Source organism: Calcarisporiella thermophila (assembly GCF_041956535.1).
Source record: "Calcarisporiella thermophila strain CBS 279.70 unplaced genomic scaffold VTP21scaffold_9, whole genome shotgun sequence".
In the NCBI taxonomy this organism is placed as follows: Eukaryota; Fungi; Calcarisporiellomycota; class Calcarisporiellomycetes; order Calcarisporiellales; family Calcarisporiellaceae; genus Calcarisporiella; species Calcarisporiella thermophila.
Window position 1 is genome coordinate 657805 of NW_027192199.1, and position 12583 is coordinate 670387.

The following is a 12583-nucleotide window of genomic DNA, read 5'->3' on the forward strand; positions in this document are numbered from 1 at the left end:
CGTCGTACTAATACAAGAGTTCAGAGCATTAAACAAATAAAAGAATAACTTGAGATATAATTGAGAAATGCGTCTAATTATATACGTGATAAATATATGTGTAAATGTGTATATATATATATATATTTATATATAGGGTTGGATTGTATTGCATCGTAAAAAGACTAGACTTGTCACCTACTATATCGAATCGAACCCTTCCTGTCCCCATAAACTTGCCCATCCATCCTGGACAGAGAACTCAAAAAATCACCCATCAACTCCTCCCCTTCCTCCGCCTCCCTCCGCCTTCGATCCTCCCCCTCTATCCTCTGCAGTCCCCCAGATCGCTCGCAATGGTCGCCCAGAAGGGGCGACGGCCTCCGCAGGTGGATGACCTCCGGCGCCGAGTGGAGTGTCGGAGAGCGCAGGGCGCTCGATATCGAGGGGATAGGCACGCTCTTGCCCGAGTGGCTTCTCTCCTTGACACTCTCGGAATCCGAATCCGAGGAGGCGGGCGAGAGAGGGTGGCCGGGTGGCACCAAATTCACCTGTGGGACCTTGGTGGGCGTCGAAGTGGACGGATCTGGGGTGGCACTCGCATCCGCCCCTCTCGACACCACTGACAAACCGCCCTCATGCGAACCCATCTTCTTCGCGCCAGGAGTCAAGTCGTTGGGCATAAACTCCATGCTTCTGCTTTTACGGTGGCCCAGCGGCTGACGAGAGGAGCTGGCCAAGAAAGAGGAAGACGGCGACGGCGACGGGGAGGGCGAGGGTGAGGGTGACCGAGAGTGGTGGGGGGAGAGGTCCGGCAATCCGCGGAGCGAGGTGGTGGTCAAAGAGGCGGTGCGCATTCTAGGGTGAGAGGGGGGAGGGGAGGCAAGCGGGGACACAATGGGTGTGGCGGGGTAGGAGGGAGCGCTATGGATAGGCCGTAGTTGGAGGGGGGAGGGCTTGGAGGCGGTTCTGAAGGGTGTGGAGTGAATGGAATGCAGGGAGGAGAGGGACGACACGGAGGACCCATCGTGCAGCCCCAAAGGATCCGACTTCAGGTATTCGACGGAGGCCCGCATGGTCACCAGCGTAAACCCTAGCTCATCGTGGTCCGTTCTCGGAGCAAGCCGATATCGCTCCATGTAGTAGAGCTGGCTCGCCACATGCCGGATGGAGGCTCGAACCAGGATGAAGGCGAGAAGGGGGATGAGGTCATCGGAGGTGACCAGCGCGCCGTCGGGATCTCCTGGCCGTATTTCGGACATATACCGCTTGACCGCATGGGATATGTCATCGAGGCATTGCTTCGCGCAGAGTAGTCTCTCCAGCGGGGTAAGTGCAGGGTTTTTGGGCGTCGGTGTTTGAAGGGGATGGGATTCGCAAGGAGACAACCAGGAGTCTTCGGGCGACTCCTCGGATTTCGGATCATTAAGGCGGCATAGCTGATGGCAAGCATCGGAAAGGTATCCAAGCGGCATGCCGAGAAGTTCCTCAGACACGTTAAAGCCATCCAGCGTGGTGGCTTTGCGCGCATACACCCGAAGAATAGAGTCGATGTAGGTATCGTATTTACCAAAGAAGGTGAGCAGGGATTGGACGAATATCTTTTGGTGTACTTGACCCATGACGACGCTAGGAAGAAAGAACAGGACGGGGAAAGGAGGGTAAGGGGGGTCCAATCCCAGACAAGAACTAAGTGTGCCTACTTCTCTATCAATTCACGAAGGTGTTCATATCCAGTGGACACTCGACACGCTCTTTTTAACCGCGGGCTATCCCGCAATACCTCCTATACAGTTGGAGAGGAAGGATGAGTTGACCCGACGCATGTCGGAATGCAAAATGGAGACCCCCCACCTCAAGCAACCTTTCATATATCTGTACAATACGGTCAACGGCATAGGAAGTATAGCCCCGCACATAGATATAATTCTCATTGAAGGCAGTGACCGCGGTTAGAAAGTTCCTTATCGCCTCCGCATTCTCGGGAAAGCTCTTCAAAAATTCGAAATCGCTATCCATTGAGAAAAAAATAAATTGCTCAGCTAACCATGAAAAACGACTTCAAAGAAGTTTATAACTTCAAAAAAAAAAGAACATGTACGCCATGTGGTCGCGAATCGGGGGTATAGTTATAATTTCATGCTCGACAGGCTAAAATAGAGAGATCAGTCTCCATAACGATGCTCAACCAGCAATCCTCGAGAGAGATGGGGCTACCTTTGGAGAGCCCTCAAGGGGTCGCTCCACCGTTAATATTCGCACCGAACGGTAGTCCCTGTCATAGGCGAGCTCCTCAGCCACAATTCGAACCTTTCTACTGCGCTTAAACCCTAGGATGACAGTGTGTTTAGTAGGTGGGAGGGGACACCTCCAAGGGAAGCAAAAGGCCCGTACCATCTAATCCTTGCACATAATTCTCTTCTGTCAGGATAGTCTTTCCGTTCATCGATATAAACTGGCCCTTGAAATAGGGTGATGGAACCAGCGAGTGTGTTTCTAGATCCAATGGAAGCAGTCATGCATATGCACATGCAAATCCGCATATCGCCTCCAGGATGTGGAGAAAAAAAAAACACTTACGTAAAAGGTCTTTGGTAATGTTCAATCCCACCAGGCTGCTGGAGTGTGGAACAAGCAAAACGGCGACCCTCTGCAAGAGCGACGTATTTCTCAGTGCAATCTAAATCCAGTGGTCAAATCAGATGGAAGAGAGCCTTAGAGATACCTCACTGTAACACGGATAAGCACACTTACATAAAACGGGTTATACTCCAACTCCTCTGGCTCTGGTGGCAGCGTGTTGGGCGGAGGGGAATCGGCGCGTACTCCTTCCGATTCGCGACCATGCAGCCTCGCCGGCAAAGAAACCGGCCCCCGAATTTCCTCGGATTTGGCTGTAGGTTTAAGTGAGAAAAGCGACATGATGGAGCTCAGCGATGAGCTTCGCATGCGTTGAGAGGTCGGTGACTCGGTTTGTAAGGCATCGTGTTTAGGCTGGGTATTTGGAGGTTCGTTTGAAGCTGCAGATTTGAAGAGTTTGCTAACGGAAAATGACATTCCCTCCCCTGGATTTCGCGATGGTGAGGATGAATTATAAATTATAAAATTCGATAAATAGGAAGATAAATAAAAATAGCCAAGAAGAGCGTGAGATCGAAAATCCAGAGGGGATTGACAATGGTCTCAACTGCGCCCAGAGACAGAGCACGTACCCGCAGGAGTCTTAAATAAAATAAAACTGACCAATGTTATAGCTAATTTATTATTTGATCATCACTTGGCTCACTAAAAATAAAAAGTGTGCGTGAAAGAGAGAGGGGAGTAATGCAAATGTGAAAATGGAGGAAAGAAGAAGGAGGTAATGGGACCAAAAGGAAAAGAAAATAACGTGCAGCTGCTTTCTTAAACTGATCCTGCTGATGCGGGAAATCAGCAGATAATAAGGTTAGTAAGGGGTACAAATCCGATTTTCCCATATCAGGGAATTAGAATCGACAATTTTGGAAATATTTAATACCCTTCTTACCAAATGGCTGGGTGATCCCAGCGCGGTGTGCGCATCTGAGCAGCGGAGAATGGCGCCAATCCTACGGGCCTACATCCGGTGGTGCTAATTCAAAATGGAAGAAAAGGGGATCCTTGGCACAAAGTTTGCGTTGTCTTCCCTGGGGGAATCCGGCTTGCCTATGGAAACCGAGTGAAATGGGCTAGAACCCATTTCAAAACATCATTCCACATCACTCTGCCTTCTATTTCTCCCGATTCATCATGCAATGCTCGATGCTGCTGTATGCGGTTAACCGGCTTCTTGCATCCATCGTCGCCCATTTATCCATTTGCTCTTATCGATCTCTATCTATCCAGTTGCGAATGCAGCCGCCAGCCCTCTGGATAATCTACTTTGCCTCTCAGGGCGATTTCTTGTTTCCCATATTGTACCAAAAGCTGTCATAAAAGTATTGACAGTGTGTTCCGCCCCTTGCTCGGATCATTTGAAACGCCAGGGCTTGGATTGAATTCCAGAGTATGGATAACGTAAGAATACGAGTTTCATCATGACTGTTATTCTCGTTGGAATAGTGTCTTACCAAAAGGTCTTGTTTTGACCGTCGATTTTATACCTCATGTGTGGGTGTCCGCCCGACATAGTTAATTAATATGAATTTGTAAATTCAAAGTGGATACATGATGTTGTGTGCCATACACCACTTTTTGTCAGGAGAGCGTTGTTTAATAGGATCATGATGACTTGTTAGATGGGTGTGCTCTCCGTGTAAATTAGTTCGGGCACTCGAACCTTGGAGCACCGTTTCAAGGTATACAGGATTTAAAGCCTTCAATAAACAATTCGAGAGGAATCTCTATTCTCCTAGCTCCAGACTCATAATAGGAGCGCACATTTAAGACAAGGGATAAATAAAGCAGCGCTTGCATATGTGTAAATATTGCCCACTAGATTGTTCAACCACACACTCTCTTTTGTCTAAAACCTTTGTGCACGGATTTCTATTTCTCCAGCCATAATCATTTAGTTACGATCGAGGGTTTTTTGAGGACAATCCAGGACATCTTCCTAAAATTATTGACCGGTTTTGATTTGGCAGGATTATACGTTTAATTGTAAAATCTTGCTTGCTGATAGCTTTCCATAATAAGTGTATGGAAAAGAACAATAGTTTGTTCTCTCTTCAGAATAATCGAAATTATTCTTGACAACACAGGAAAGCCTGGTTTCCTAATATCTCCTCGGGCGAGGCAGTATATATCGTTGAAACCCTCTAATACCAGAAGCGAACGACTAATTTCTGGGTATTTTAACTTTAAAAATCTAAGCCATAAGAGGGCTGGTCGCACAGATGTAAAAAAATTCGAAAACGTTCGGAGTCGCTTCACCATATTCACACTTCATGTTCATCAGAATTAAAGATGGACAGGCTCAAGCGAAGGCATGTTCCATCCTACACCGCGATTGAGGAAGGTGGTGATGAGTTTGTCAATGTAGAGGGATTTGATGGGCTGATTGGCGAGAAGTATTCTAAACCCCGGCGGCCTAGTGGCAATAAAGTAGATCTTCTAATTTCCCAGTGGGATTGGTTTTGGGCTAACTCGAGGATTTCATCGATCTGGCAATCTAGTATTTAGACTACTTACAGGAGAATAGAGAATGGGTGATACCCGCCTTTCTCACTCTACTCTCGTTTTGGACTCGATGGAGGCTGATCGGAAAATCGAATATTGTAGTTTGGGATGAGGTGAGACTCCCCTCTGTTCATCTGTCTCTTTCCATTCTTTTCAACTTATTGATGCCTCCCTTTCTTTTTTATTATCTACATTATTTCAGGCTCATTTCGGAAAGGTAGTATATTCACATGTTCAATGCAGCATTTCTCTGCACTCTCTTTCTCATCTTTTACATCGGGATATTTTAGTTCGGATCTCATTACTTGAAGCGCGAATTCTACTTTGATGTGCACCCACCTCTTGCGAAAATGCTTGTTGCGCTCTCTGGTCTTCTCTCTGGCTACGATGGCTCATTCGGGTTCGAATCCGGAGCCACCTATCCCAGTAATGTGAATTACACCTTTATGCGCATGTTCGGAGCAACCTTCGGAGCCCTTCTTGTTCCCTTGGCTTTCTACACAGCCAAAGCATTGAGGTATTCGGAAAGAGCGTCGATCCTGGCTGCAACCATGGTGCTACTAGGTAAGTCAATGCTATAATTGTAAGCTCTCTCCGAATTTAAGGTTTTCTGATTTGGGCCGGGTTGTCTTCAACCTAGAACTATCCTTGCTTACCATTAGTCGCTTCATCCTCTTGGACTCGATGCTGCTATTTTTCACTGCGGCAAGCTTGTTCTGTCTGGCTCGCTTCCACAATTACCAGAGCGAATCCTTCTCCCCGGATTGGTGGCTCTGGCTTTATCTCACCGGTGTCTCTATTGGATGCGTGGCAAGGTATGCCCTGTGCCTCAGTTATTTGGCTGGATAGGTTCTCACTGAGGCTTTGTCTTGTATTCTCCTAAAAGTGTAAAATGGGTTGGATTGTTTGCAGTCGCGCTAGTTGGTCTTTACACGGTTTCGGACTTATGGGATAAGTTTGGTGATACGACCATGAAGCCCGTAAGTTGAATCTCTTTTCAGTAGTGCACAATTAACCGACTGCTAATCCCTTATGTTTAGTCTATCTACATTAGACACTGGATAGCTCGCATCGTATGTTTGATCATCGTGCCTATTTGCATCTACATCGGTTGTTTTGCAATCCACTTTGCCATTTTGAACCGCAGTGGGCCAGGTGACGCACAAATGAGTTCACTCTTTCAGGCGGGGCTGGTTGGAAACGACTACGATCGGAATCCGCTTGGTACAAATGAGGATCTTTGGGCAAAAAGCACAGCCATATGTGTCTAATGAGGCTTCTTTTTCTTCCTCTTCCAGAGCTTGCATATGGTTCCAAATTTACACTGAAGAATTCCGGTTATGGCGGGGGTCTTCTCCACTCCCATGTACAAACCTTCCCGAGTGGCTCGAAGCAGCAGCAGGTGACATGCTATCACTACAAGGACAATAACAACGAGTGGATTCTGCGAAAACCGCGTAACGCCGCAAACGAGGTGGTGCCTGAGAGCGAGGAGGTGGAGTACGTGAGGAATGGTGACATTGTCCGCCTCATGCATGGCCCTACCGGCCGGAATCTCCACAGTCACCCCATCAAGGCACCAGTGACGACGTCGCAGTGGGAGGTCAGCTGCTACGGCAACGAGACCATTGGAGATAGTAATGACCACTGGAAGGTGGAGATCGTCGACGACATGTACGATAAGAGCAAAACGCATGTCCGGTCGTTGACAACACGAATTCGATTGCGCCACGTAAACCTCGGGTGTTTGCTCACGGCCAACAACGTGGTGCTTCCCCAGTGGGGCTTCAAACAGATCGAGGTGTACTGCGATAAGCGGAACCGTTTGGACGATCCCCATGCCATGTGGAACGTGGAGCAGCACTGGAATGATAAACGTAAGTCTCTAGCTGCCTACCTTTTGTCCTGCCTAGCCCGGTCCTTACTGACCCCCTTTCACACTTAGTGCCTCCTGCTCCCCCTAAATCCTACCGCTCCAACTTCTTCAAGGATCTCCTGCACCTTAACGTGGCCATGCTAACCTCCAACAACGCGCTCACCCCCGACCCCGACAAGGAAGATATCCTCACTTCGACCCCCGACCAATGGCCGTTTATGCAGGTTGGTTTGCGCATGTGCGGATGGGGTGACGAAACCGTGAAATATTATCTGTTGGGCAATCCTGTGGTGTGGTGGGGTTCAACCCTCTCTCTCTTTGTGTTTTTGGGACTGCTGCTATACTATGTCTTACGCCGCGAGAGGAAAATATACGACCTATCGCCTGGTAAACTCCACTCACATTGACATTTAGATCGAACATGCATTTAATGACCCCCCTCTCCATATCTAGAGCAATGGGGCCAATTCACACAGGTTGGTCAGACCATCCTTCTCGGGTGGCTGCTGCATTATTTCCCATTCTGGCTAATGGGCCGCGTCACCTACGTGCACCACTACTTGCCCGCGCTCTACTTCTCCATCTTCTTGGCCCCCTACCTCCTGGACCAGTTCACGCCGCAGCGCTCTCGTCCACTGGTGTTCGGTGCCGTCTTTGCCCTTGTGATTCTCGTCTTCATCTATTTCTCAGACATTGCGTTCGGCATGGACTATCCAGCCTCGCGTATGACGAGTCGGAGGTGGTTAAAGAGCTGGAATCTGGTTGATTAGATAGCCCCCTCCCCTCCCTCTGACAGAGTTTTCTTCTTGCTTCTTACTTTTTTTCTTTATTTACCTATTTTATTTGTTTTCGTTTTGTGGTTCACCTGTTGGCTACAGGATGTTGTAGGTTTTATGGAACATGGGGAGTTATAGAATGGAATGGAATCGAGGATTTTGAGGATCTTGAGAATTTTTTTCCCTATAAAAACACGCCCAAAAATACACGTAATTTATTCTTTTTTAATGTCGTTGTTCTTCACTTTCTTCGATATATCCTAAAAATACTCCTTTTTTTATTATTTTTCTTGACGATATATATAAAAAAAATATAAAAAAATGAATACATCGATGATATCTCTAATACTCCTTTTTTTTTGGCGAAAAAAAAAGTCATTTGCTGCTAACAAGTATAAAAGAACAATTTATCAGAGGAGAAAGCACACACAGATGAATAGTACAACTCGACACACAGAAGTAGAGTTGGATATATAAGGAGAGACGTCAGGAGAGAATATAAAAAAAAAGTCTACACAGATCTAAGGGAGGGTTAGGAGAGAGGGTTGTTATTTTTTATCAAGAGGTATCCGAGGGGCAATATCGTGAATAAGTTAAAAAGCGAAGATAAGGGGGGGACACGCTAGCTTGTGTTCTCCTTAGTACCCATGCATGAACCACCCGGTGCTCTGCGCACCGTATCCATTTCCCGTCGCCAGGGTCGCGGGGGGATACGCCAGCCCTGCGGCGGTCAATCCGGCCTGCACTTGGGCGGGCGTTAAAGGATGGGTGTGGTGGGGGTGCGGGTGCAAGGCCGGGGCCACCAGAGACGACTGCATCCCCGAGACGGAGGGGGGCGCCATCGACAGTCGTTGGATTTTGCTCTGGATCCGTTTTGCGTAGGGGGTGCCTTTGATGGCGGGCAGTAAGGGGCGGATCGCCTCGATCAGCCGCATGCGCTGCCCATGCTCAGCGCAGTCGAGCGCAGTCTGCACCACGTAGTTGCCGTAGGGGTCGCGAAGCATGCCCTCGAGGCGCTGCTTGTTCAAGAGCTCATCAAGCAACAGGACACGGGTGGCGGGATCCGATACCCGGATCACCTTCTCGACCACGTTCGAGCTGAACTTTTGAAGGGAGAGGCGGGTCACGCTCCCAAGGAAGGTGTGGGCGAGCCGCTGGTCGAAGCGCAAGCGAGGATCCTCCAGCCCGAGCAGGTACTGCACCACGTAGTTTCCAAACGGGTCCACCACCAGCTGCAGGGCCTTCTCCAGCACCTGCTCCGCCAGCTGCTGTACCTGTTTGTCCGTGGCGCGATCGATACACCGCTGCATGACACAGCATCCATGGCGGTGGGTTGCCACCTCGACGCATTGAGCGGCGACCGCATCGTAAATGAACTGGTTATCGGGGAGCCGGTTCAAGCATTTCTGGATGACGTGGTTTCCGTTCAAGTCGGTGATCAGGGTCACGACGTGATCACGCAGAGCGTCCACAACAAGCTGAACCTGCTGAGGCGTGGAGAGGTGGTCGATCAGCCGCTGAGCCGCACGCGTCCCGTGCATGTTTAGAGAGATGGTGACAAGTTCGGGAGCCACCGTCTGGACGAGCTTCGTGCGCTGGGCATCGGTGCAATATTCGAGGAGTTTCTGGCAGAGGTAGTTGCCGAACGGATCTACGAGGAAGAAGAGGAGCAAGGCAAACTTAGCACGCAAGGACGAGCCGGCTCCATCTCGGAAGGGGAACACTTACCGGTCATCAGTTCTACAAAGTGGGGCTGAACCTCCCTAAAGATGAGCTCCACCACCTTTTTGTTCTGCTCTTCGATCTTGCGCTGCAAGAACCGGCACCCATGCTGGTCCTTGCACAGCGAGTAGAGCCGCCCCTCCAAATCCTCCACGTTCACACCCGCGAATCTACTCATCGCCTCCGCATCATTGGCCTTCTTCTTGTTGTTATTGTTTCCCTTTGCATTGGAGTGATTGTTGGATCCGCCAGTGCGAGCATTGGCAGCAGGGGTCGTTGACGCCATTCCCGGCATGTTCAGCACATCAGCTAGCGCATACGGCTGATATGTGTAAGCAAGTGCTGCAGCGACGGCGGTTGGGTCAAGCAGAGCAGGCAGCTGTTGGCGATACATTAAGTCAGCCGTCGCGTACTGGGGTGAGTAGGCACTGCCGGCGAGGGCGGCCGAGCTTGGGAGGTGATGATTGCCATGTGCTGCGGCAACCGCAGCGGCGGTCTGCTCGCGAAGCAGATCCGCTTGGTTCGAGGATTTCGAGTACCAATCGCGGAGGAGCGGGTCCGTGGCAGAGTTGGAGTGCTTTAGGGCGGCGGGGGTAGCAAACTACGGACGAAGATTCGGAATTAGTCTGGGCAATGGAGAAAGGGTAAACCTAGAGCGCAAAGAGTGCCTACCTCGTTGGAAGACTCTCCCCGGACCAGGATTGGGAACGAGTCCTCGTCTCGATATCGTCGGGCAAACGAACTGGATAATGGAGGCTCGCGCTCGTCCTCTCCTTCTTCAAGGAATTTGTCATTGAACTGGGGGGGCGGATAGGAGGGACTATCTAGGAACGTGTCGTCGAGAGAGAAGTTCTTGGTGGAAATTTTGATGTTCTTTTTCCTATAACATAGTGTCCATTATTAGTGCTCCATTCATGATAACATCGAGTATAATTCAGAGATTTACTTTGCCGCCAGGTCATCTTCATTATTCAGGCGCAGCTTTTCAAGATCGGGGAGCTCATCTGCCGTCCATTGCCTTGAATTTCTTCGCGAGCCTGGCAGTGACCTCGAAGCATTTTGCAATCGGATCCCAGGCGAAAGGAGTTCAGTGGGCATGTTGTAGAGTCCAAGCATAGGGAACTGGCCGCCATCCTGCCCAACTTCGGTCGAGAGGTAAATCGAAGAGGACTAGACCAAAATTAGGAAAAGATTTAGAGATAGACCAACAAAAGACCAACGTTATCAAACTACCGTGCGTGGTAGACGGGCGGAGGATTCAATAGTGGATTCGGGCGAGGAGCTGCCCGTCTTTAATGGAGAGCCATGGCGATCAAACATCGTATTATTAGCGTTGAAATGGGCGCCTGGTGCAGTATTGTTGATAGGGTCAGAGAGCATTCGAATATGATGTCTATAGACAATAGAGTCAGTCAATGACCTCAACCGATGGGGGAGAAATGGGGGGGGGCCCTAGGTTGGGAGTGGAGAGCAGAATGCAACAATGAAGCCTACCAAATTTGGACGGTACAAGTGCAAAGAATGCAAACACAATGATGGTGGGAGGCTCTACACACGCAATGCAGGAGAGTAGAGGAAATTACAATATAAACACAACACACATAAATACAATTAAAAGTATAAGGGATGAAAAATAAACGATAATGTTGATATCTATTAGAGCAGGCAGGGGAAAGAGAGAGGAAAGAGAGAAGAGATAACAGACCAAGCCAGTATTTATTATTATTTCACTTCGATGTCCTTCAACTTTCCCGGACCTTTTGTGCTACCGTACAAGCTAGACGACCAAGTGCACTTTTGACAGTTGAAGCAATTAATGTAGGAGCACCGATGGATCAAATTACAAACAAATGGAGTAAATAGTTTTTTTTTCCCGTAGCACTTTTATCACCCCCCTCTTACAACCGGCCTGTTCGTTCTTGTAGCATATGTTTTCTATTGAACTCAAACACCAGTTGGTCTTAGCGACACAGGATCATCCTCGCTGCTAAATTCCAATGACTTGAGTCCTGGATCAGGCCGGGAGCATTCTTGTCGTTAACCTTAGAGCCCTGGCTGTCCAATTCCAGAAGATCACTGGGCCCGGCCAGCCGTGGAGAGCCATGCAACGCTCCCATGGAAGGGCAAGGAAAGCTAGCTTGTAATCCGTTTGTGACTTTGAGATTTCCATTACCGGTAATGAAACAAAAATAAATAAAAACTAAACCAAATAGTAACGAGCGTTTCCTCAATATTAAATCTTCTATATGAAAAGACTATTCGTGTAGATTATCCATAAGTCCCTTTCCATATTTGCTGGTGCAATGATGTATTGGCTCCAGCTGCTTCCCCCCTCCCTCTACTGAATCTTCGATTAACGGCCGTCTGGAAATCTATATGCGGCGCAACCATGTGCTGGGCGTGGAAACACCAGACAGAGAAGCGCGGGTCTAGGAGGAGGGATAACATCAGTATGCCCTATACCACTCAATCCACTCTAGTGCCGGCTATCGATGCATAAACCCTGCCGACTAATCCCAACGAAATAGCCTCTCCATCAAGAGCCTCGAAACATATTCTCCGTTGACCATTCAAAGCCCTGTGGCTTGTAATTTCACCACGGATCTTGACCCATGGTCGAGTCCTTGTAGGTTAATGACCGTGTTAAACTCCGGCCTATTCCTCGATTGGTACTGTATATTTGAGGGAGCCAGGCGTCAGTGCCGATTCTCCAGCCGACCTTGTGGCCGATATGATTTTGGAGGAGATCCAGGTTGAGTGGGAATGCCATGTCCCTTGATTTGCCTGAGCCGACTTTTGGGATGACTTAGGCTCTTGCCAAGTTGGCTCTGCTTATTCTGGAATGGAGCCAGTCCCTCTACTGAAAGTGCTGACCGCCTTCTAGTTGAAGCAATGTGATTAAGAGGTCGGTATTTTCTAGACCACCTTCTAATATGGGAAGATTTGCCAATTTCGATATCCAGTGGTAAATTTCCCACCATGCCTCCTCGAGTGTCAATAGCCACGCTAGTGCCCATTGAATTGATCATGTTGGCTGTGAAAGGCGGACTGTCTTTGTATAGTATTGGATAGCTATCGGATACTTGATTAA

At 48.8% G+C, this 12583-nt stretch overlaps 4 protein-coding genes across 4 annotated transcripts; 1 reads left to right on the top strand and 3 right to left on the bottom strand.

Moving 5' to 3' along the window:
• Positions 1-173: 173 nt before the first annotated feature.
• On the bottom strand, positions 174-3036 carry VTP21DRAFT_11635 (uncharacterized protein; the record flags this gene model as incomplete). Its single annotated transcript, XM_069391101.1, has 8 exons — positions 174-1608; positions 1683-1765; positions 1834-1990; positions 2081-2130; positions 2197-2309; positions 2374-2475; positions 2560-2659; positions 2734-3036. 8 exons carry the CDS (start codon positions 3034-3036, stop codon positions 174-176), a joined length of 2343 nt encoding a protein of 780 aa, XP_069252266.1.
• Positions 3037-4905: 1869 nt separating this feature from the next.
• On the top strand, positions 4906-7764 carry VTP21DRAFT_11636 (uncharacterized protein; the record flags this gene model as incomplete). Its single annotated transcript, XM_069391102.1, has 10 exons — positions 4906-5043; positions 5115-5231; positions 5321-5335; positions 5409-5682; positions 5759-5933; positions 6005-6098; positions 6159-6342; positions 6417-6995; positions 7064-7381; positions 7448-7764. 10 exons carry the CDS (start codon positions 4906-4908, stop codon positions 7762-7764), a joined length of 2211 nt encoding a protein of 736 aa, XP_069252267.1.
• Positions 7765-8408: 644 nt separating this feature from the next.
• On the bottom strand, positions 8409-10872 carry VTP21DRAFT_11637 (uncharacterized protein; the record flags this gene model as incomplete). Its single annotated transcript, XM_069391103.1, has 5 exons — positions 8409-9421; positions 9499-10093; positions 10165-10372; positions 10439-10662; positions 10726-10872. 5 exons carry the CDS (start codon positions 10870-10872, stop codon positions 8409-8411), a joined length of 2187 nt encoding a protein of 728 aa, XP_069252268.1.
• Positions 10873-11453: 581 nt separating this feature from the next.
• On the bottom strand, positions 11454-12509 carry VTP21DRAFT_11638 (uncharacterized protein; the record flags this gene model as incomplete). The annotated part of the gene is made up of 3 exons (XM_069391104.1): positions 11454-11692; positions 11835-11921; positions 12212-12509. The coding sequence occupies 3 exons, from the start codon at positions 12507-12509 to the stop codon at positions 11454-11456; spliced, it is 624 nt and encodes a 207-aa protein (XP_069252269.1).
• Between the last annotated feature and the right edge of the window lie 74 nt (positions 12510-12583).